Source organism: Dama dama, chromosome 20 (assembly GCF_033118175.1).
Source record: "Dama dama isolate Ldn47 chromosome 20, ASM3311817v1, whole genome shotgun sequence".
Taxonomy (NCBI): Eukaryota; Metazoa; Chordata; class Mammalia; order Artiodactyla; family Cervidae; genus Dama; species Dama dama.
Window position 1 is genome coordinate 110,734,223 of NC_083700.1, and position 24,457 is coordinate 110,758,679.

The 24,457-nt window shown below is 48.8% G+C and overlaps 1 protein-coding gene and 1 pseudogene across 1 annotated transcript; one reads left to right on the plus strand and one right to left on the minus strand.

The window, feature by feature from the left end:
* Positions 1-10,806: 10,806 nt before the first annotated feature.
* On the minus strand, positions 10,807-14,794 carry ARL4C (ADP ribosylation factor like GTPase 4C). The gene has a single exon (XM_061122527.1). The coding sequence runs from the start codon at positions 14,307-14,309 to the stop codon at positions 13,731-13,733; it is 579 nt and encodes a 192-aa protein (XP_060978510.1). The 5' UTR covers positions 14,310-14,794; the 3' UTR covers positions 10,807-13,730.
* Positions 14,795-21,814: 7,020 nt separating this feature from the next.
* Positions 21,815-21,877, plus strand: LOC133041821 (small nucleolar RNA SNORD116; annotated as a pseudogene).
* The last annotated feature ends 2,580 nt before the right edge of the window (positions 21,878-24,457 follow it).

A 24,457-nucleotide genomic window follows, 5' to 3' on the forward strand; every position in this document is an offset into this window, starting at 1 on the left:
AGCCCCTGGCCAAAGTTCCCTATCCCCCTTGCAGGACCACTGCCCCCAGACCTGCCCAGGATACAGCAAGGCCAAGGATCCAGGGAGCATCCTGCCTAGCAGAGGCTCCAAATCCACGCCACCCCCCAACCCCCTCAACCCCCCACTACCCCCTCCGTGGCCCTGATTGGTCAGTGCCTGTGGTGGGTGGGATAATGGCCCCAAAGATGGCCACTTCCTAATCCCCAGAACCTGTGACTATGCTACCCTCCATGGAGAGGATTCTGCACTAACCTGGTGGCCCCATTTAGTCATCAACAGGAAAGGCAGAGTTAGAGAAGGAGGGGTGATGACCGAAGCAGAGATCAGACTGATTGGAGGAAAGAGCTATGAGCCAAGGCACATGGGTGTCCTCTAGAAGCCAGAAAGGGCAGAGAGTCCACGGAGAAGTCCAACAGAAGAGGCCAACTTCTGGAGTCTGCGGAAGGAAGGCAGTCCTGCCAACACCTGGGTTTCAGCCCAGCAAGACCAGTTCGGGGCTATCTGACCTCTAAAACCATTAGATAATAAGTTTGTGCGGTTTGAAGCCAATGAGGTTTTGGTGATTTATTACAGAAGCACTAGATAATGAATGCAACTCCAAAACCATACCAGTTGTTCACTGTTTTAAACATCACTCCTGTGCTCATCCACTTGTCTCCAAACAGGCTTTCCCAGGAGCCTGTGCCTGGGAGACAGTAGCGGGCACTGTCCAAAGACCTGCATGGTGGGGTGAGAGCCACGCTGTGGAGTCACGCACACCTGGGTCCACGCCCCTGTGCAAGCCACGTGACCCCTCCATGCCTCGGAGCCTCGCCGCTCCAGGGCGATGGCAATACCTACCTGTGCTGGGCGTTTTTCTAGTACCTCCCTCCACTCCTTGCACCAACAGCCTCACTTTCATTAGTGCCCGCTTGTCCTAGACTGAGCCCCAAATGCAAGTAGGACAACAGAGTATCTTTCTCCAAAATCTACGCTTTAAGGACAATTGGAGAAACTTTGGGGTGGAATCCAAAGTTGCCTGCTTTTTCATTGCATTTAAGAACTCTCCACCGTGAAAGAGAAGGAAGTCAACAGGTAGACGGAGCAGAAATGGGGGTGTGTGTTGATGGTGACTCGGTATTTTCTGGCCCCCAGGCTCTAGGGGATTCTCTCGTTTCTGTGGTTCTTCCTCCAGTTCTCTCAACAACCCCATGTAGTATCCACACCTGAACTTGACCTTTGTTTCTCGTCATAGAGAGAGGCCTGACTAAGATACCAGCTCTAGGGCTTCTGCCAAGATGAAGCGAAATAAAAGCACAAAGTGTTTAGTGAGTTCCTGACATAATAAGGCCATAATCAGAGGTGGCTGTTGTTACTACCCCAGATTTCCCTGCACCTGAGGGAGCTGGGACGTCAGCAGACTTCAGAGGGTGCTCAGCATCTGTTCTTCTTTTGCCTCTGTGATACTGGGCTGTGGAGCCTGACGGCATCAGCACTGCCTTGGTGCCATATTAACCCGAAGCCATCAGCAGAAACTTCCTGCCCACATGACTGCTTTCCCTCACCACTCTGGCCCCCATCTTCAAGCAAGATGCACACTCTGGCTGATCCCAGCCACTCGGACCATGGAGATGGCCTCAGCCCAGCTGATGCTTCTATGACCATCTAAGGGGCCTTAAGTCACCAGCAGCACCTCTCTTCTGCCCTGGACCCACCATTGTGAGGGCTGAATGAGAAACCATTACCAACACAGCAGGAGGCTCAGATGGTCAGAAATCCACAGGACATGGGTATTTATTGACTAGGACGGTGAACTGGGAGGTCCTCCCTGACTGATATTCAAATATCAAAAGAGCATCACATTCAGTCGAGAGCATATGGCTGCCTGCTTCTTCTGTTCTTTTGTAATCATCACAGCACCTCAGCAGCGTCTCGTAGGTTTACGTAGAATTCCATCAGCAAAACTCACAATGAGACCCTGAGGTCCATTCCCTTCCATGGGGAACTGAGAGCCAGCATCCCAAGGCATACAGAGGGTGGGTCCCACTTGCCTTCTGCACTTGGGGGGTTTAGCTGTGTGTGTGCTCTGCTACTCAGCAGTGTCCAACTGAGATCCCCTGGACTGTGGCCTGCCAGGCTCCTCTGTCTGGAATTTTTCAGGCAAGAATAATGGAGCAGGGTTGCTATTTCCTCCTCCAGGGGATCTTCCCCGCCCAGGGATTGAACTCGCGTCCCTTTCGTCTCCTGCATTGGCAGGTGGGTTCTTTACCACTAGTGCCACCTGTTTGGGCAAAAAGCTTCTTAACAAAAGTCCCAGGTGTTTGACAGCCCCGAGGGTCAGGGAGGCGGCCTTCCTTCCCCCACTAGGGAAATATATTGTCTACCTTTCCTTCAAACAGTGGCGCTCTGTACTAGGCTCCTTTTGGCTTCCCTGATGGCTCAGCGGTAAAGAATCAGCCTGCAGAATAGCAGATGTGGGTTCGATCCCTGGGGAGGGAAGATCCCCTGGAGGAGGAAATGGAAACCCACTCCAGTGTTCTTGCCTGGAGAATCCCATGGACAGAGGAACCTGGCGGGCTACAGCTCATGCGGTCACAAAAGAGTCAGACTGAGAGACTGAACAACAACAATTAGGCTCCTTTAGACACAGAGACGGACCATGGCAGCCGTGTGCTGGGCTGAGCATCCCTCAAGACAGGTGAGGCCCTGCCAGAGACTTACAGGAGGGTGACTGCCCTGGCCGTAGTGAGTGTAACTTGAACAGGAGATGCTTACATGAAATGGGCAGGAGTCACTTGAAGTCCCCTCAGTGTACGGAGCTCCAAAAGTGAAGTCGCTCAGTCGTGTCCGACTCTTTGCAACCCCATGGACTGTAGCCCACCAGGCTCCACCGTCCATGGAATTCTCCATGCAAGGGTACTGGAGTGGGTTACCATTTCCTTCTCCAGAGGATCTTCCCAACCCAGGGATCAAACCTGGGTCTCTCACATTGCAGGCAGACACTTTACCATCTGAGCCACCAGGGAAGCCGGGGAGCTCCCTGGTCAGTCAATATTTCCATAATTCCTCTGGGAATATGCTTCTTCTCACTGCCTCCTCTTATGGGGTCCAGTGGTGACCCTCTAAAAGAGGTGTCCGCCCAGGAGCTGTGACTGGGAACTTATTTGGAAAAAGGGTCTTTCGGATGTAATCACGGATCTTGATATGAGATCATCCTGATTAGGCTAGACCTTAAGTGCCGTGACAAGTGTCCTTATTAGGGAAGGGAAGGGGAGAAGACACACAGAGGAGACAGCCGAGTGAAGACGGAGGCAAAGACTAGAGCAATGCACCTACAAGTCCAGGAATGCTGAGGGTGGCTGGCAACCTCCAGGAGCTGGAAGAAGGCATGGAACAGATCCTTCCTCAGACCTTCCAGAAGGAACTAACATTCACAACGCCGTGATCTCAGACTTCTGGCCTCCGGAACTGTGGGAGGTAAGTTTCTATCACTTTCAGCCACCCAGATTGTGGCCGCTGGTTACAGCAGCCCCAGAATCCTAAAACACCTCCCAAGACAGTTACCATGCACTGACCCCCAGCCCGCCCTTTAACCTTTGCCTCATATTGCAGCCGGGGTATAATTATATCCACCTTCTAGGGACACTTAGACTTTAAATAAACTTGATGCTTGCCTGATGCTGACCTTGCAGAGGCATTGCTCTTGATGCCAAAAGATTAGGACGACCACAGGCAGATGCATTCTGTGAAACAGAGTCAGAAAGAGAAGGGGCCTGAACAAGACCCCTGAGAACCAAGCCCCAAAATCTAGAGGGAATCGTGCATGTGCAGGCTCACGGTCACCAACTTTCCTGACAACCAGCTGCTCATCATGTGTTGTGGGTTCTTGAGGTGGTGGTAGTGGGAGGAATGGTGGTATTGCTGCTATTTAGTCACTAAATTGTATCCGACTCTTTGCAACCCCATGGACTGTAGCCCACCAGGCTCCTCTGTCCATGGGAATTCTCAGGTAAGAGAATGGGTTGCCATTTCCTTCTCCAGGGAATCTTCCCAAGCACGGGATGGAACCAGTGGCTCCTGCAATGGCTGGTGTGTTCTTTACCACCGAGGCACCAGGGAAGCTTGGGGGATGGTATATGGGACTCATAATAGCCAGTTTTCAATCAGTAAATCAACTCTAGAATCTCGGTGGCCCGACGCAGCAGAGGTTTCCATGTAGCTCATGTCACAGCTGGTACCAGCATGACTTTACTGGAAGAGGTGTAACTACTTTCTCTCCAGCTGTTCGCGTCGTGGAATCAGAGGTAGGTGAGGTCGTGAAGAAGGGACAGGCTCTCAGAATGGCCCCCTTTTCCCTCAAGTTACTTTGGGGAGGATCTGTGGCAGGGCCCCCCTCAATCCAAGCTTGGGAGCACACAGGGAACACAGAGGTTCTGCCCCGTGAGGATGCAAGGAAGCAAGAGGGATCACTCAGTAAGGAGTAGGCATGAGCTGTGAGCTGCCTCCTGGGATGCTGCATCCCCACTGCCATGCAGGTATCCATCAAGTGTCTTAATATTCTGTGACTTGTATGGATCCTCTTAGACACCAGGGAGGTTGTGGCTACTGAAAGTCATCCTGAAATGTGACAGATTGAACCCCACGCTGCGCTGAGGTCTCAGGTACACACCTGGGGTCACACTGCAACCAGCCAGCGTGGCTGTGCCCCTCCCGGGACCACATGCTGGCAGAGTGCTGGCGATAATTTACTTCATGGGGCAGATGGCTGCATTTTCTGGAATGTAACAGGTGCCCTAGGTAAGCAGTGTGTGCATTACCTTTGAGAGGCATTGGTTTGGGGAGCCTTCGCCCCATCTTTCTGAGCCGCCATGGTGGAGACCTTCCAGCAATTATGAGTTCTTTGATTTCACAGATATTCTGGAACATCTACCAAGCTCAACGCCCCAGCCCTGGGCTCTGCCGGACTGCCTTGGGGTAGGCACACAGGTTCCGCAGTCAGCCTGCCCGGATCCAAGTCTCATTCTGCTTTATGGCTGTTACCCTGCCCAGACACCCAGCATCTCCAGGCAGTTTCCACATCTGTGAAATGAGGGTGGTGACACAAATGGTCCCTATCCCATAATATTTATTGTGAGATGCAAATAGGACATCTGCCTAATGTGTTTAGTTCAGAATGTGGCCCTCCATTGGTGGTCACTGTTACTGTGATTATCCATCTATCCATCTGTCTGTCTGTCCGTCTGTCTCTGGAAGGCAGGCAGCAGTGCCGGCAGGATGAACCTCACAGTCTTTCAGAGATAATTAAAGGAAATGACTCTGTAAGGTGCTTAATTCATTGTCTAGCATAAAACAAACATTCATGAATGGTAGCAATTAATATTATGCTAATCGCTTCTTTTGAATGAGTGCTGGTAAAGGGCTTAATGTGTGATGATGTTCTCAGCTCTTATTCTAAATTACTTTCAAGGTGTGCCACACTCTCCTGTCTGGAATGTCCTTGGCTCCCTGGTGGTATTTGTTAAACCAGGAGCTGAGCCAAGCTGGTCATCCTTCCATTCCCCCAGCCAGGGCCAATCCAGGCAGGTTTCAATCTGCTTGCAATCTATTGGCACAAAAGTGATGGAGCAGTTTCTCTCACAGAGCAGTTCTTGTGGGTAGCCTAGATATTTTGTGCCATCAAGGGCTGGTTATGGTATCTGATGGAGCTTCTCAGTTGAGGATTTGTAGCTGCAGGTAGTTGAAATCTCAAGTGAAGGGTGATTTTTTTTGTTTATAGAACTATAAGTCCTGCAGTTGGGCAGACCCAGAGTTGGTTATCTCAACAGTTCAGTGACATCACCTAAGACCCAGATTCCTTGTATATTTCCCTTCTGCCATCTTCAGTGTATGGGCTGGCTCTCCTCATGGTGTCAAGATGGCTTTAACCATTGCATCTTTATTCACTGATGTTCAGAGGCAGCAAAGTAGAGCTACATGGTATCTGCATTTAATTTTAAAACATAAGATGAAATTCCCAACGCCCATCGATTTACACCTTTCCAAAAAGACTTTTCTTCTAGTCTCATTGGTCAGAATCATGTCACATGACCCTTTCTAAGCAAATCATGGACCAGAAGACTGGATAAAATTCATTGTTCAAAACAATCTCCCCTTAAACTGGGTGTAGGGTCACTTTCTCTGAGCACATAGCCATGAGGCAGAGGATGTCTCCCAAGGAATATTGAGGTCCACCAGCAAGAAATAGGACAGAGGCATGGATGTGTGTGGGTGACCTACAGTGTTGGCTTCATAGCCTTTACCTTAAATCAGACTCTTAAACCCTTCACCTCATCATCCTGACTACTCAAACAGATGCAGAAAAAGTAGAATTGACTTAAAGTCAATTTCAGAAAAAAGTGGTCATTTTCAAAACTTCTGTAGGAAATTCCAATTTTATAGGAGCAACCTGATTCCAAGACAGATCACCCATTTGTTTCTAGGTTCCTGGGGATCCACCCTAGGATTCACATTTTCCCAGGATTTCTAGCCAGTTGTGGTGTTTCTCCTGGGAAGAACTAGAATGGAGGGGACTAGAGGGCTGAGATACCCAAGAGAGGTCAGTGCCAGACAAGGGGGATTCTGAGACTGCCCAGGGCCAGCCACTCAGTCCCCAGGCTCTCCCGTGTCTGAGTCCCTTAGGGGCAGTAGACCCTAAGGAAGCATGCACTGAAATGTCTGTTGGACACAGAGAATGGGGTGACATGAGTAGGGTCCACAGTCTTGGGGGCCACCATGCTGATCCTTGATTCCAGAAGGTCTATGAAACAGACTAGAGATTGGGGCAGGAAAGGAGAAGATGGAGGAGGCAGTGGTCATGAGAACAGTGCCCACCTGCCCCTCGCTCCCCCAGGGAATCTCAGAAAGAGCTGGAGAAGGATACTGATGGAAAACTGAAGGTCTTCAAATTACATGCATCAGAACACAGAGTAATGGGTTCTTATTTCTAGCTCTACTTCTAGGCTTGTGTGGCATGAAAAATGTGACCACGGTTGGATTGATGACTTCAGTAAGACTGAAGGACGTTTCACATAGGAGTCAAATACCTCACTTGATAGTTTAGCCCTGATTCACCATCTAGAATATCAGTCCTCTGAGGACAAGAACCATAGAACAAGTCTCCCTGGTACCCAAGAGTGGAGTGTCCTCCACACAATGGACATCACAGTTGTTGGTGGATGTTGTTTTTAACAACATTTTTTACATGATGAATATGGCATACGGCACATTTCAAATTACATAGCAATGCAACATTTCATCTATGTAATAATGGATCCACACATATACTTGTGAAGTATACTGTTGCAGTTATCAGTACTTATCATGATGACTTTTAAATTATACACTGAAATTATTTTGGCTTTTATGAGACATGGGCATTGAAATTAATTGCACAGGGAGTTGGTGTTTCAGGAAATAAAAATAATCAGGAATGGTGAGAATTCTGCCAATGAGAGCTGTAAGGAGGCTTATGGTTCCTCAGAGTCCCTTAATGGAAACTTCCACTAAAAGCTCTGTGTCTGGAATCTCCCAGGGAGAGAGGCTTTCCTTCTTGAAATCTCCTTTGGTTGACTCTGTGAGGTGGAAGTTCTCGTATCAGTGGGAATGAAGAGGGAGTCAGTGATACTGGGCTTGTACAGAGCAGCAGGCGCAAAACAACCCCTGGGAGCCAGGCTGGAGAGAAGGGGGCCCCATCCAAGCAGAACATGCAACCTTTGCAGGCGTCTCAACTTGCCTTGCCAGTTGGACAGTGCTCTCTATTATCTCATTTTATCTTTAGAGTCGCCCTGAAGGCTGGGCAGGGCAGATATTCCCAGCCTTGCTGGGTAGTGGAGGCGGGGGTAGCGGTGAGGGGGCTGGGGAAGTCTAGGTTGAGAGGTTAGCTGACTCAGACCCCAATGTTGGAACACCAACACCCCCTGCCCAGGGTCCATCCCCTATAGTATATAAATGCCCCTCCTGGTGTAAAGCAGGGAGTCATTGCCCCCAGTACAGTTTATTGAAAGTAATACCAGAAAGAAAGTTGTACAACACAGTTTCCAGTTTCTTGAAAGTAACACTGGAAAGAAAATTCTTTAAGGATGGAGAGCCTGGTATAAGAGGGATTGTGTTTTTCTGGACACTGGGCTGTGAAGTCTAAGATGGGAAGACAAGGCACTGAGCTTGGGGCCAGCCCTGTCACTGTGAGTTGTGGGGATTCTGGGGAGGGGGCGGGATGTGGTGGACCCCCCGTGACAGGATACCAGCGGGTGATGCTGCAGGCGGTGATACAGCCTCCACTCTCTTCTCCGTGATGCACGGTCCCAGCTTCCTTCTGCTTCGCAAGTGGCAGGCTAGGGAGCTTCTGAGGGCTCAGCCTCAGGGTCTTAGGGACCTTAGAACTTCAACTTGGGTTAATTTATTTGATGCATGAATTGATCTCTTAGGGCTCTTTGGAGGAAAAAACCTGAAGCAGATAAAACTCAGCATGGGGATGGTGCCCAGGACATATTAAGTGCTCAGTAAAGCTTGACAGTGCCTTTTACCATGACTTATTGTTGTTTAGTTGCTCTGTTATGTCTGGCTCTCTGTGACCCCCTAGACAATAGCCCAGCAGGCTCCTCTGTCCATGGGATTTTCCAAACAAGAATCCCGAAGTAGGTTGCCATTTTATTCTCCAGGGGATCTTCCCAATCCAGGGATCAAACCTGTGTCTCTTGCATCTCCTTCATTGGCGGGTGGATTCCCTAAGACTGAGTCACCTGGGAAGCCCCTTTACCATGATCACATAAGACTGACGGGAATAGAAAGAGAGCTGTCCTTAACATAACTATGTGAGAACAATTTTCATTAAACAATGCAAAAGGGATGCTTGACTTCTCAAAGCCATGCTATAGATGAGTTAAACAATGACTTGTTTTGGTTATTTCGTTCATGCTTTGCTGTAACACAATGAGAAGATCACAGCACAGAAGTTCAGATCATTCAAAGAAACGCCACTGCATGTTCTGAAAACTCAGGTGTGGTTAAACCACACAGCTCTTTCATTCTCACTTCTCATCTTGGGGAAGAAGCAACACGACCGTTTCTCAGATACCCTCAGTTTGCACTTTGCTTTTAGCAGCTGGAGCTACTCCATTCTGAAGTTCAGAAATTGTGCAAAACAAATGCATAAAGTGCTCTAATGTCTTGTGCAAATTCCATTTAAAAAGAGATTTCAACTGAGCCAGGAGAACCTGAAGGAGAAGGCTGATTTCAAGATAAGATACACATCTGAAAACAGAAGTGCCTTCAGGTTGTCTCAGGTCAAGGCCAAAGCGTGGACATCAGATATGCACTGGCAGTAGAGGAGGAAAGAGGAGAGGCTAGCTGGATGGGTGGAGAGCTGGGAAATCCAAGGGGATCAAGTTTTGGGGTGTCCTGACTTTTTTGGATGATTTCAGGCCTTTCATCTTCTGCTTTTTGCACACAATTTGTACTTTACTACCATACAAATGTGACAAAATGTGACATCAAAACAGCCTATGATGTTGGTACAGAATCATTCCAAGGGCACTGGACCTGGAGACAAAAGGAAAGGCAGAAAAACAATAACTCGAGACACCCACTGTCCACCCCTCATACTAGTGAAGAGCTGAAACTCTGGGGGGAAAGTCAAATCAAGGAAAGCAAGGACTAAAATTAGCCTTATCAGCTGTTAGGGGTCAGTGCGTGTGTGCTTACTTTCCTGGAAAACATAAAATGAACAATATCATCTAAGCACCAAGAGTCACCTGGCTCCCCAGAGATTTCTCTTAAATCAAGTTTGCACCAAAAAAAAAGGGGGGGGGAGGTTCAAATTTTGCTTCTTTTGACTTCTAATATTTTTACTCCTATAACCACTTTTCAAGTTCCAGTATTTAGAAATGGCACGTGTGCCCTCCTGGTGTAATTTGGCTCCTAAACTTTACCTTCTATTGCAAAGTGAAGGATAAAAGTCAAGCCTGGCTTAGGTACTTTACAAGCATGTCACATACACTATTATCATGTTTCATCCTCCCAATAGTCATTATAAGCCCATTTTACAGATGGGAAAAAAATTGAGGCCCAAAGGCTAGGAACTTCGACAAATCATGGGGCCCTGAGCATGGGTCAGAATTTGATCTTTTAGGTTCCAAAACCAATTAGTTTTGTTGCTTAGTACCTGCCAATGGCCTCTATGAGCTACGCTTAGAAACTGTCAGAAAGTCTACTGATTCTGGCCCAACCATCTTTTCTTTAGAAAGTGGACCTTTTCTCGCTGGTATGTACAGAGCATGGTGGTCTCACTACACTGACGATTTAAGGGAGTCTCTCTGATGGATTCAAGGGTGATGGGCTCAGCCTAGATGCCAAGAGAGCACCCAAGACATTGAGCAGGGTGGTGACTAGTATGCCATCATAATAGCACAGAGATATTTCCAGTTTCACATAATCAGAGCGTATCTTTGAAGCAATTAACAATCACAACCTTTTTTTAATAACGGAGAGGCTTGGGGCTGGCTAGGTGTTGAGGTCATTTTCTGAAAAGAATGTGTAAGGACCACTGACAGGCATCTTAAGGGGGACAGGCACACAGACTTCTGCATCTGAGCCTCTAAATCCTCCACCCAGGGCAGAGCTAGACATTTAAACCAAAAGAGCAGAGATGATTCATCCAGCCCTGGACCCCATTTAGACAGCAGAGACCATCCTGTGATCCATCCCTCCACTCAGGCCTAGAAATAAACAGAGGCAACTTGAAAAACCATCCACAGACGATTTCCCCAAACGTTTGATTGTATAAATAATTTATTTCTGTTCACAGCATCATATACGCATATAAAAGGAAACGGGAACCCAAAGAGGGGGATGATCAGGACAAAGAATTACAGCAGTACAAATGGAAACAAACCAGGAGACATAGTCCCAACACCATGACAGAGAATCTGTGAAGAGAATTGTTGTGAAACAAAGCTGGCCTCCCTGTGTCTATCAGAAAACATTTGAAAAGCTCCTGTGGGGAGGCCAAGTTCCTCTATGTGGACCCCATTCATTCTCTGAAGAGCAGGAGGCATAATAAATCACTGACAGGTACGCTGGAGGGATCTCCCAGGTGACCACTCCAAGGTAATTTAGCCTGTGCTTCCTGCCCCCATTGGTCAAAGATGAAATGGGCTATCATTAGGGTAAACACTACAGATATCAACTGAGACTCAACTATTGGCTGATACACCACAGAGCTTTACTGCACAATTACTAACAGTTGACCGCACCCTTAAGTATTGAGAATGCAAAAAAAAAAAAAAAAGTCATTTTGCATCATTGGTAAAGCATGACAGGATCTGAACAGTGATCTTGGACCAAAATATTGTCAGCACGAGAAGGTTACAGTATTTGGCATCTGCAATGTCACAAAATAAATATATTATTCTCTCAATAGTGTGGAACTACCAAAATGTCAAAGTGCTTAAGAAATTGTCGCATGTGAAGAAAATAAAGAAAGATGGATTTTTTTTTTCTTTTAATAATTCTATACAGGATCTTCAGATGACGGGACCAGCCCATTTAGAAATCAGTGACTATGCTGTCGATATGTAAACTGAAACCTTGCAGGCTTTTCAACACTGCTCAGCTATATTTTCTCTACTGAGTTTCTACAAAAAGACCAGCGTTGGAGGGGTACCAAATACACTGACAAAAGAGAAAAGAAGGATGGACTGCTAGGTATCCTCTTTTAAAATATTTCATAGGGGAACTGGATCAAGCAGGAAGCCAGGACTACTACCTCTGGTTCTTAAATTCACTTTGAATGCAGGGATTTATTTATAGGCATGGATTCATAATTTGACTAACTCACATGCTACGCATGACCATGCCCAATTTCTACAGGCCTCCTTCACACAAGAAATTTATCATTGTTCGTGGACAGGGGTGGGGGACGGACAGACATAATCCTATCTGTAAACATGGGTTTAAAGAAGAAATCAAAATCACACAGTAAGTGTAAGTTTCCCTTTTGATACTGTGTTTGGGGGAGAATGACAGCTTCTGCAAACCAAGACTCAGTCCTGATTATAAAGGATTTTTTAAATTACATTATTAAAAATAGGTATTTCTTCTTCTTTCACTTTATTTCCAAAGCCTCTTTCAAGTAAACTGTGAGGAGCCTGAGGACAGGTGACCATTACGTCACACACTTTCTTTCATCCCCAGCGCTCACCGCGTCTGCATTTGCTCTGCAACCAGTTTCCACAAGCAGGAATCAGGAAGGACCTCCTTGTGCTTTTCCCTCGCCTTGAAATCCATGCAATGAGGTCGGCTTTTGCAACAAGGTGGACTTTTGTCTGTTGGTGTGTAACATCAAATACTCTAAGGAGACATTTGCAATGAAAATACTTAAAGCAGATAGGCCACAATGAACCAAATTAGAAATTTGAACATATCGCCACTTGCAGCTTAAAGGGATCTAAAAGGGCAAAGTCTTCTTTTTCCCCTAAATTGAGCATTTCTATGGGGAGTATTCATTCGTAGCAGGTTTTTTTTAAGGAAAAAAAAAAAAAAAATGTCTGAAAACCATAACCCATCATCAAGCGGTTAGGAATACAAGAGACGTCCCGTGCCAAAACCCGCTTGTCATTCAGCACACATCTGCAGCTGGTGTGTTCACACAAACCAATCAGCAGGCTAAAAAAAAAATATATTGAAGATTCCACACATATGGGTCTAGAAATGTATGCCGATTACATAGCACTGTATCTATACACACCCCATCCAGCATTGACGTCAGGAGTCTTACCCTTTAAACACCTTTAACTATTCTGCAAAGAGTAAATGCATCATTTGCCACCACCTCCAACAGTTTCTGGGTTTTAATTTTTTTTTATTGGTCTCTTTGTGTGATAATGACCTACACATGGACAGGGTCCAAACCATCTGGAAGATGTCTGATTCCAGGCTGAAAAGCAGTTCTCAACAAAACTGGTCTTCTGAAGCTACCACAAAGCACCAGGAAAGGGGCATTCTTCGCGGCCATCCCCCAGCCCAGGCCAGCGCAGCGCCCCGCGCCTTCCGGCTGCGGTACTGTTCCACGGAGTCCTCTGATGGCCCAAACCACCACCTCGTTTGGGCCCAGAGCAGGGCAAATGGATTTTCACAGGGGCCTGCCCTGTGACACAAAATTATCCAGCTTTCACAGCCCAAGGAGAGGCTATCCCCCCAGCACCTCCCACTGCCACCGTGCCCCCAGGTGGGAACTCCCGGGGTTCTGGGAACCGCATACCTCAGGTAGCTCACAGGTGCGATCCCCAGTGAGGGCGGGGAAGCCTGAACTTCTGGCCCCGCTGGAGTAGGAGGAAATCGCTTTTGTCTCGGATATCTGAGCCTTCCAACCTGGGCCAGCAGGGCGGACGGTGGGACCTGCACGTCCACTCCCCAGCCGGGTCCCCCACCCCCTGAGTAGCTCCGGCGTTCAGACAAAAGGACCCCTGAGCTGGGGGTGGAGGGCAGGTCGAGCGCAGGCTGGCCAGCTTGCCTACATACCCAGGTTAAGTCACCAGTCCTGCATGTGGGTGCAGAGACTCCGCTTTAAAAATTCGAAGCGTCGCTTTGGTTCGCTGTCTTTGTTCGCGGGCGCGCGGGCCACCCAGCCTTTCATTCATTCATTCCGGACTCGCTCGCTCCCCGCGCCTAGCTCCGGAACGTCGCCGTCCGGCGCATTACCGCTTCTTCTTCTGCTTGAGGGACTTCCTGCGTTTCAGGATCATCTCGTAGAGCTTGTCCATGCCCTCGGTGAGGCCCTCGCCGATGATGGCGCACGCCGGCTGGACGTGGTAGGTGGTGGCCGGGATGAGCTCGTGCAACGCCAGCTGCTTCTCGATCTCCGCCACGGGCAGCGATTTGGGCAGGTCCTGCTTGTTGGCGATGACCAGCAGCGGCGTGCCCTGGTTCTCGGCGAACTTGGTCACCTTGTGCAGCTCCGTCTTGGCCTCCTCCAGCCGGTCCACGTCCACCGAGTCCACCACGTAGATGATGCCGTCCGTGCAGCGGCTGTAGGACTTCCACAGCGGCCGAAGCTTCTCCTGGCCGCCCACGTCCCAGAAGTGGCAGCTGATGCCCTTGGCCGTGCCGTTGCTCAGCTTGATCTTCTCCGTGTTGAAGCCGATGGTGGGCACGGTGTTCACGAACTCGTTGAACTTGAGCCGGTAGAGCACCGTAGTCTTGCCGGCCGAGTCCAAGCCCAGCATGACGATGTGCAGAGACTGGAAGGCCGAGATATTGGAGGAGATGTTGCCCATGGCTCCTCGCTGCGGCGCCGGCCACTGCGGCTGCGGCGGGAGGGCGCCGCCCCCCGCCCTCCGGAGCAGTTACGGGCCCGACGCGGGCGGGCGCACCTGGGCCCCGCCTGCCGCCCTCAGCCGCCGGCACCGGCCCGGGCTCGGAGTCCCCGGAGCGCACGGCTCGGCGCGCTCAGACGCCGCGACCCCCGCGCCCGCGCCGGCCGGGCATCGCCTCTCTCTCGATGGGCTTTGTCTCCCGCGAAGCCTCCTCCGCTGCGGCGCTGAGGGCTGCTCGCGCCCGTCGCCCTCCCCCGCCGGTCCCGGCTCTCTGCGGCTTCCTCGGGCCGCGCCCCCGCGCTCCAGCCGCTGCCCTGGCTCTCCTCTGCTGCCGGTTCCGGGCTCCGAGCGCCCAGCGCTCGCCTCTGCCTGGGCGGCGCCGCCGCGGGGCCAATCCTCCCAGGGCGCGCCTCGGAGGCGCAGGCGGGGCGTGGGCTTCCCCGGGCTTCGCTGCCGGCGCGGCCGCCTGGCTGTCCCTGCAGTCCCCGAGCCGCCGCCGCCAGCCTGCAGCGGTGGGAGGGCGCCCGGCTCCGCCCCTCGGAGGCCCCGCCCCTTCCGATGGCCCCGCCCCTTCTTGGATCCTCGCCCCGCCCCGCCCCGGGTCGGGCGTGGACCGCCCAGCCCGGCGGGCCGCTTTCGCGCCTTTCAGAGCTTTCGAAATAGCCCTGGGCGTCTCCTCCCGCCCGCACCCAGATAATGGGCCCCCGAGCCTCAGGCTCTTCCCGCCTCGGCCCTCTGACGCATCTTGTAAAAATAGCTCCCGGAACTCCACTCCCCGCCAGCCCCAGGCCCGACCGACTGCCCGGCGGGACTGCGGCGTAGGAGGCGCAGCTGGCCTGTGGGAGCGAGGGCCGGGGGTCCAGAGTCCAGGTCAAGGCGGGCCGGGGAAGCTCTGGCCGAGGGACTGGGGACCATCCGAGGTAGGGGTGGGGTGAGTGTGCCCCGCTGGGAAGAGAGGGCTATGGCTGAGGCCTCGCGACCCCCAGACTCCCCCACCCAGGAGAGGGGAAAGGAGGGCGTGGGCCTCAAGGAGCCAGCCCGGGCACGTGGCCTTTGCGGTGCCCAGGACCCTGACCCTCCCTGGTACCCTGGCTGGCTTCCCTGCCAGGGCTCCAGTGGGGGCGCTCCACGGGATCACCGCTGCTCTAGGGCCCAGACCCGTGCCCAGATCGCCCCAGAGGCCTGGCTTCATTTAAGGAGACTTGTCTGCCTCCCCAGTTAGCTCCGACGACTCACCAACCCCAGACAGCTCCTTTGCTACCTTATTTTTGTTCCCAGCGTCTGCGTGGACATCCCAGGTCAAGTGTTAGCATCTCGGGAGAGCACCCTCTACCACCCAGGGTACTTTGAGAACTGAGAACCACCTGCCCACAAGTGAACCACTCCTTCTGCAACTGGTGCTCCAGGTGCATTTGGGCCTGAAACAAAACTGTGTCAGCAGCTTGGAGTAGGTTGCACCATAGGTCACAGACACCAGTGCCCAGCCCCTGGCTGGCTTCTCCCATCACTCCAGTTCAGTGCTCTGATTCTAGTTTGCAAGCACATAACCAAGGCTCATCCTCTCAGGTTGCAGAGGAAACTGAGCGAACGGGGGCTCTGGAGGAAGAGGAGCAGAGGCAGTATGGACAGGGGCTTCTTCCCAACTCCAGCTCATGAGGCAGGAAGAGGGAATGGGGTCTAGGGGGATGGAAATGAGCCTGATAACCATTGATGGGTGAAAACCAAATTATTACAGAAATGCTTCCCTTTACCACCTTCCTTTCACAAGCTGTGATAAAATAGGTGATTTTGTTTGTATTGAACCATATGAGAAGACTGTGTTGATGGCAGAACCAACCATCCCTCCTTTGGGGACTCCCCTGGTGGCAGCAACCACTCAGACTGGTCCAGGGCTGGAAAAGTCCTAGTAGATCATTCTGTCCAACCTGCCAGATGAGGAAACCAAGGCTCGGGCACTTGACTTGGCCAGGGTAGAACGTGACAGCCTTCTCTCCACCCAGTGGTATTCATGCCAGGAGCTGAGGGCTTGCTGCTCTCTCCCATTCCCCACCTTACCCACACACTAAGTTAACAGGGAATGAAGTTGTAAGCAACCTGATTTCAGTTGTGAAAGACAGAAATTCCATTCAAATTGCCAACATCCGTTGGATCATAGAAAAAGCAAGAGAATTCCAGAAAAACATCTACTTCTGCTTCATTGACTACAAAGTCTTTGACTCTGTGGATCACAACAGACTGTGGAAAATTCTTAAAGATGTGCAAACACCAGACCACCTGACCTGTATCCTGAGAAACCTGTATGCAGGACAAGAAGCAACAGTTAGAATGAGACATGGAACAACATACTGGTTCAAAACTGGGAAAGGAGTACGTGAAGGTTGTATACTGTCACCCTGCTTATTTAACTTACATGCAGCGGACATCATGAGAAATGCCAGGCTGGATGAAGCACAAGCTGGAATCAAGATTGTAGGGAGAAATATCAATAACCTCAGATATGCAGATGACACCACCCTTATGGCAGAAAGCGAACAGGAACTAACGAGCCTCTTGGTGAAAGTGAAAGAGGAGAGTGGAAAATCTGGCTTGAAACCCAACATTCAAAAAACAAAGATCATAGCATCCGGTCCCACCACTTCATGGTAAGTAGATGGGGAAACAGTGGAAACAGTGGCAGATTTTATTTTCTTGGCCTCCAAAATCACTGTAGCCATGAAATGAAGACGCTTGCTCCTTGAAAGAAAATCTATGGCAAATCTAGATGGTGCATTAAAAAGCAGAGATATTACTTTGCCTACAAAGGTCTGTCTAGTCAGAGCAATGGTTTTCCCTGTAGCCATGTATGGATGTGAGAGTTGTACCATACAGAAGGCTGAGCACTGAAGAATTTTATGCTTTCAAACTGTGATGCTGGAGAAGACTCTTGAGGGTCCCTTGGACTGCAAGGAGATCAAACCAGTCAGTCTTAAAGGAAATCAACCCTGAATATTCATTGAAAAGACTGATGCTGAAGCTGAAGCTCCAATCTTTGGCCACCGGATGCAAGGAGCTGACTCATTGGAAAAGACCCTGATGCTGGAAAAGATTGAAGGCAGGAGGAAAAGGGGACCACAGAGGATGAGATGGTTGGATAGCATCACTGATTCAATGGACAGGAGTTTGAGCAAACTCCGGCAGATGGTGAAGGACAGGGAAGCCTCGTGTGATGCAGTCCACGGGGTCGCAAAGAGTCGGACACGACTGAGCGACTGAACAACAGATTGAGTGACACAATGGAAAAGTTCATGATTACGATGCTGTCCAGGCATGTCTAGAAGCCATGAATCTCAGACGTCCTTAGATCAGTCTCTCTGTCTCCTGTTTTTCTCTGCATCGATCCGTTTTTCCTACTGGCAGGTCTGGGCTCACATCCTTGGTGTAGATCCTAGAAAGAAAAAGGTGGATCTCTTTCCCAGTAACTGAGACTAGAGCCTGGAGGACATATCCCTCTGACCTGTCTGGCCCAGCCCTGTATCAGGTACTACTGTCCAGGAGGAGGGAGAGTGCCCATGGCTGGGGCCCAGAGGCTAAACCTGGGGAGGGGTGGTTCCCAAAGAAGAGTCAGCCCTCTATCTGCTCTCCAAAGGGCTAATAGGAGTGAGTAAGCAAAAATAACAGATGTCAGTGTGATTTATAATGATTTCATTTCAGTTATTGGGAACACTGGGAAGACAGGATTTTGTTTTCCAAGTGATTTTCCTGGCTCTCTTCAAAACCTAATTCCTAGATAGCCACCTTCTCAAGAGACTGTCTTCTCTCTCCTTTCTCTGTGCTACAGACAGGGCGTAGCCTGGGTGCCAGCCTGAGACCAGACTTAGATTAGTAGCCTGGGACCTGGGCCTCTGGATAAAGACAAATCAGACTAAAACATTCTCTATCTGGCTCTCACAAATGATCTTCCTGTGGACTCCTTTCTCTTATTTGCATCTCTCCCTGTCATGTCTAGCATTTATTTTAAGGATAGTAGGAGGGCAGTATTTGCGTAAAACATCGATGTGTTTTCTTGGTTTTGTGCTAATTACAGGTAGTGTGGTTTTGACTGCAGCCCCCACACATTGCACCCCGCCCATTGTGGGGTTTAGTAATAAAGGGCTGTCTGTTGTCCAGTAGAAAAAGTAGATTAACAGACATTAATAGAGCCTTCCAGAACAGGGCCATTAAACAGCAACTCACTGTAATTGAATAGCAACTGTACTACAGTCTAATTTCACTCACCAGGTGATAAGTTGAATTTACAGTGGATACTTTAACTTCTAACACATAAAAATGCCATTTAGCTGAATCAACTTTCTTTCCGATACAAATTTCAATGGAAAAACCTTGGAATTATGAGACAGAAAGTAATGTTTACCATGATGTCAGAAATGCAAAGCCCACTTTGAACATAGTGACACGGCTATGGTCTGGGCCGTGTGGACAGATTGAGTGGGTGCTATACATGTCCCACCATGTTCCAGCCACGTGGTAATACCTAGGTTACCATTTCTTGAGCGCCCCATTTCTAAAATCTGCCTAACACTTGTGGTTGTTGTGAGGGTGAAGTGAAGTAATACATGTCGAGTGTTTGGCGTGGTACTTGGCACACCATGTGGGTTTCCCTTGCGACTCAGTGGTAAAGAATCCACCTGCAATGCAGGAGACATGGGTTCAATCCCTGGGTCAGGAAGATCTCCTGAAGAAGAAAATGGTAGCAGTAGGAGTAGTAGCATTAGTTGCTTAGGAGTAGTGTTATGCCGACGGATGGGGCCCAGAGGCTAAACCTGTAGTAGTGTTAAGCGTCAAGTAGCAGTGTTGGTCCGACTGTTTGTGACCCCAAGGACTGTAGCCCACCAGGCTTCTCTGTCCATGGAATTCTCCAGGCAAGAATCCTGAAATGGGAAGCCATTCCCTTCTCCAGGGGATCTTCCCAACCCAGGGATTGAACCTGGGTCTCCCACATCACAGGCAGATCCTTTACTATCTGAGTCACCAGTGAAGCCCAAAGGAAATGACAGCCACTCCAATATTTTTTCCTGGGGACATCTGTGGACAGAGGAGCCTGGCAGGCTATATAGTCCATGGGGCTGCGAAAGAGCCAGACACGACTTAGTGACTAAGCGTGCACACACTGGCACACAGTAAGTAAGCTCTATAAAGGTTACCTGTGATACCTGCAAAAAAAAGAAGAAGAAAGAAAGAAAACCAGTTTTATAATGGGCATAGCAGTTTGAATCTCAATGGTTGCCAAAATACTGGCTGCAGTGTGCTACTCTCTTCATTTTAATCACAGTAAGACGTTTCTCAAAGAATGACGTGCACTTGTGATCTTGCCTGAGATGAGTTTCACATCCAGCAGCAGCAACATTTCCTTTCCTTTTCATCTGCATCAAAATGCTTCTACACCCAGAAAAGGACTCAGTTCCAGTAAACAGAATGCAGTGATTCTGAAATTGTAAACTATTCTCTCTTTTTTTTTCCTTGAAGGGCTTAGAAATCAAGTGTGCCACCAATTAAAACAAATTTTGAGTCTATCCAGTGAAGAGAGCAATATATTTCAGCATTATTATTTTTGGCTTAGGAAAGTTCATGACATAAGATGCAAAGGTGAGCATCCCATCCACAGTTGAGTGTGGCTACTGTGACTCAGATGGTAAAAGAATCCACCTGCAATGTAGGACACCCGGGTTAGATCCCTGGGTTAGGAAGATCCCCTGGAGAAGGGAATGGCAACCCACTCCAGTATTCTTGCCTGGAGAATTCCTTGGACAGAGGAGCCTGGCAGTCTACAGTTCATGGTATTGCAAAGAGTCAGATATGACTGAGTGACTCACACTTCCCCACTTTTCACAAGGATAAATATCGGAACAGGGTGTGTGTGTCCACAAGCATAGAGTGTGTGTGATTATTTGCTTTTTCTGATTGGATCCCTGGGTTCAGGATCACGGCCTCCTATTCTTAACTATCATAATACAGGAGTGCCCTCTACTGAGCTTCTTGTATAAGAGATGAACACCTCCAGAGGCTGATTTGCCTCTTGCCTCATGCCTAGTAAATGTTCCATCCGTATGTATTGAATGAATGGATGGATACTTGAACCTGATTCTCTGGGGCTGTGGGACTAGATCTCTTAGAGCCCCATGTGTTGAACTGAGAAAGTGCTTCTCTTTGGGGCTCAGAGCTTGGAGGTGTCGATTCTCAGGTGCAGATTCGGGTCTTGTCTCCAGGGCAGACTAGGAGAGTTTATTATTGACCGAGACTGGGGACCAGGAGCCTGGCAGAGTCTGCAGGGATGTCACCAGGAAAGCTATTCAAAGTATCACAAATTAATGGAAGAGAGAGGAAATCAGCATGTAGGAAACCCAGCTGAGATAAGAGATCGGAAGAAATCAATTTTTGCATTTAATTCAGAGGGCAGGCAGCCATAAAGGAAGAGGGGACCAGAAGTTGAAAATAAAGGAGGCCAGTTGGGCAGAGAAAGAACAAGGCTTGAAGCAGCCAAAGCCAGGTGGTCCAGGATGGAAGTTCTTTGATGGGAATGTTTCCTTATCAGAAATCACCGCTGAGGGATCACACCCTCAGAGTCCTGGGGTGGGTCGGACCCAGAAAGGCTCATGTTTGGAGGAGTGCCTGCAATCTGGGGACACATGGAAGGGACTAAGACACACTGGTTCCCAGGGGAGTTTTGTGGGAAGGGCGGTAGGTTTTGGTGGAGTTAAATATGAGTCTGTGATGCTCGCAGACTTTTATTTCATGCAAGAGGTCAGATGCCTGGAAATAAGCAGGATCTACTCTTAATTTAGGGCTTCCCAGATAGCTCAGTGGTAAAGAATCTGCCTGCCACTGTGGGAGACACTGGAGACTTGGGTTAAAACCCTGGGTCGGGAGGATCCTCTGGAGGAGGAAATGGCAACCCGCTCCAATACTCTCGCCTGGGGAATCCCATGGACTGAGAAGCCTGGAGGACTACAGTCCAGTGGGTCGCAAAGAGTGAACTTGACTGAGCATGCACTCTTAATTAATCCCCACCCTCCTCCTACTTTCCCCTTTGGTAACCATACGCTTGTTTTCTACGTCTGTGAGTCTGTTTCACAAACAAATTCATTGTATTAGTTTTTAGATTCCACACATAAGTGATATCATATTTTTCTTTGTCTGACTTCCTTCAGACATGCATGCATGCCTGCTAGGTCACTTCAGTTGTGTCCGACTCTGTGTGACCCCATGGACAGCAGCCTACCAGGCTCCTCTGTCCATAGGACAAAGGAAATACATATATATATGTCCATATATATACACATGTGCATATGTGTACATATGTATATGTACATATATTTTATGTACATACATATATATGTACATATATTTTAAATTGAATCACTTTGCTATGCACCTGAAACTAACACAACATTGTAAATTAATTATATTTCAATTAAAAAAAAAAAGGATCTCATTCCTTGGAAAATCTGAACAAAATGAGTGAGAACTCACTATTGTCTCCTCATCGAAACTGAGCATGTTGGGGAAAAAATAAAAAAGGATCTGTCCATTCAAGTTCGTGGTTTTCACGAGGAACAAATAAACCTAAGTTCAGGTTGCCTCATTTCTGATTTCTGTGAAGCAACAAGGCTGAAATAATTCAGGTTTTCATTTTCCCAACAGTCACTACTATGAACATTTAGTGGTTATTTCTGTTTGGGGCAAAAAAGTAGCTAAAAATTCCCCCCCGCCCATTTCTGTCTTCATTATCAATAGTCAGTCTCTATTATATGACTGAAATAGGTATGAAAATTTAGAAGTCATTACCTTTCTTGTCAATATTATTTTCAGATAAGATTCTTATATAAGATCATTTTCAATCTCTCCTTAAATTTCATCTCTCAAGTGAACTTTTATCAAGGACATCAAGACCAGACACATTGCAACTCAGGACTTAGGGCTGCTAAAATGACAGAAAATCCTCACGTTAGTGCCAGTCTTTTCAGCTGAAGGGGAGGAAAAAGCTTGGTATGCAAAAGTTATTTCTGAGTTCTTTAATAATTCAATCACCGTAATTAAATTTTGACTCTTCATAGCCACAGTGATGAAAGAGGAAGGGGAAAAAAAAAAAACAGGTAACAATAACTCCCAGTGATTAGAGTTCTACCCCATGGACTGAATAGTGTTTGATGGAAACTTGGATTCCTTTGCATTGCCTCCCTCCTCCTCCCCAGGTGAACGGAGATGCCTATTATTTTCATTTAATTAAAACCTAGTTGGCTGGCCCCAAGAGAGATGGGAACAATCGTGCCTTTGTGCCTCCATCAAGCCCTGGCGGCTCTTCAACGCGGTGGAGGAGGGCGGAGTGATGTCCGCTCTCACTTTCTCTATGGTGCGGTCACTCAGGAGGTCTCTTCCCTTCCAGCATGACAGCTCGCTCCATGTGGCTCTGTCCTTTCTGTGGAAATAGCTCAAGCATCGGAATAGAGTTCTTTGTCTCCTGCTGCGTCTGTTAAGAGACATAACCACTCTAGATGATTGTTCCTCTTTATGAACTACACTGGACTTATGTAACCTGAAGCTCTGCTCCATCAATCACAGAAAATCCCTTTCACGTTCTTGCTCCTGCCCCCTCCAATGTCCTATATGCGCTCTCCTAAGGGCATTGGTGACCACAGGAAACACTCAAGGCCTTTGGGTTCCCTGCCTACCCTGCCTTTCACCAGATCCTGCTGATCGCTCCATCCTTCTTAAAGCATTTCTCTAAGAAAACCAGATGGCCTGGCTAACTGACAGTACTTCCCACACACACTGCCCTGAAAAGGCAGGACTGATTTGTGCTGATAACCGTCTGGGATGGAGGTGCAACACCAGTGAGGACCTCCAAACAGGAGGCTACAAAGCCATGCTTCCTCCTCTCTCCAGTCATGGCCTAGACCTGTCCTTCTTATCCACGGAGGGCTGGTGGCCCCCAATGATTCATCTTGGACCTTCTCATCCTCCTGTCTCTGGGGACGTAATCACATCTACTTCTCATGATTTCTCAGTCTCTATCACTGCCAAAAGCCAGAAGCTCCCAACATAGAGTACTAAACTCAGATCTCTGTCTATATATGCCTCTGCCAGGCTTATTGAGCAAGTACATCCAACAAGCAGTAAGTAATAGACATACCTGTCTTTCCCTTCTGTTTGTTCACCCCCTACGTGGAGTCAACCAGAATCCAGATAATTCTATTTTGAAATAGCTCTTGGAATTAAAACTATGAGCCTTTTAAAATCACATTTATTGATTTTTTACTGGCATTCAAGACAATTGCAGACAAGACCTTGATGCTGGGAAAGACGGAGGGCAGGAGGAGAAGGGGACAACAGAGGATGAAATGGTTGGCTGGCATTACTGACTCCATGAACATGAGTTTGGGCAAACTCTGGGAGATGGTAAAGGTCAGAGAAGCCTGGGGGGCTGCAGCCCATGGGGTCTCAAAGATTCGGACACAACTTAGTGACTGAACAACAACTGGCAGTGCAATGGATAAAGAATCTGCCTACCAATGCAGGGGACACAAGTTCGATCCTTGGCCCGGGAAGATTCCACACGCCACAGAGTGACTTAGCCCGTGTGGCATACAACTGCAGAAGCCCGTGTGCCCTAGAACCCTCGAACAGCAACTGCTAAACCTGGGAGCCACGACTACTGAGGTCCCTGTGCCTAGAGCCTGTGCTCTGCAACGAGAGAAGCCACTACAATGAGAGGCTCAAGTAATGCAAGGAAGAGTAGCCCTGACTCCCTGCAACTAGAGAAAGCCCGAGCAATGCTTCAAAGGCCTAGCACAGCCAAAAACAAAACAATTTAAAAAAGACAATCGCCTTTATTTATGTCTATGATGAAGGTGGCATTTACTTCTGTTTTTGCAGGAGCATACTTCACCCAGGCACATGCCTCTGTCTACCCTGCTTGCATCACTGGGGGAGTAATCTGATTGGCTGGAGACTAACACTTCGCTGGGTTACATCTCACTAGTGACCAGTGGGAAGTGCCTCCCGGAGTAGGTGTGCTGTCTGTCTCCACCTGTCAGGGGCTAGATGAGCTCTGTGGGACTGGCCTTCTTGGATTC

Excerpts from the sequence above, each read along its gene's own strand:
- ARL4C (XM_061122527.1), bottom strand. The coding sequence starts at position 14,309 with ATGGGCAACATCTCCTCCAATATCTCGGCCTTCCAGTCTCTGCACATC.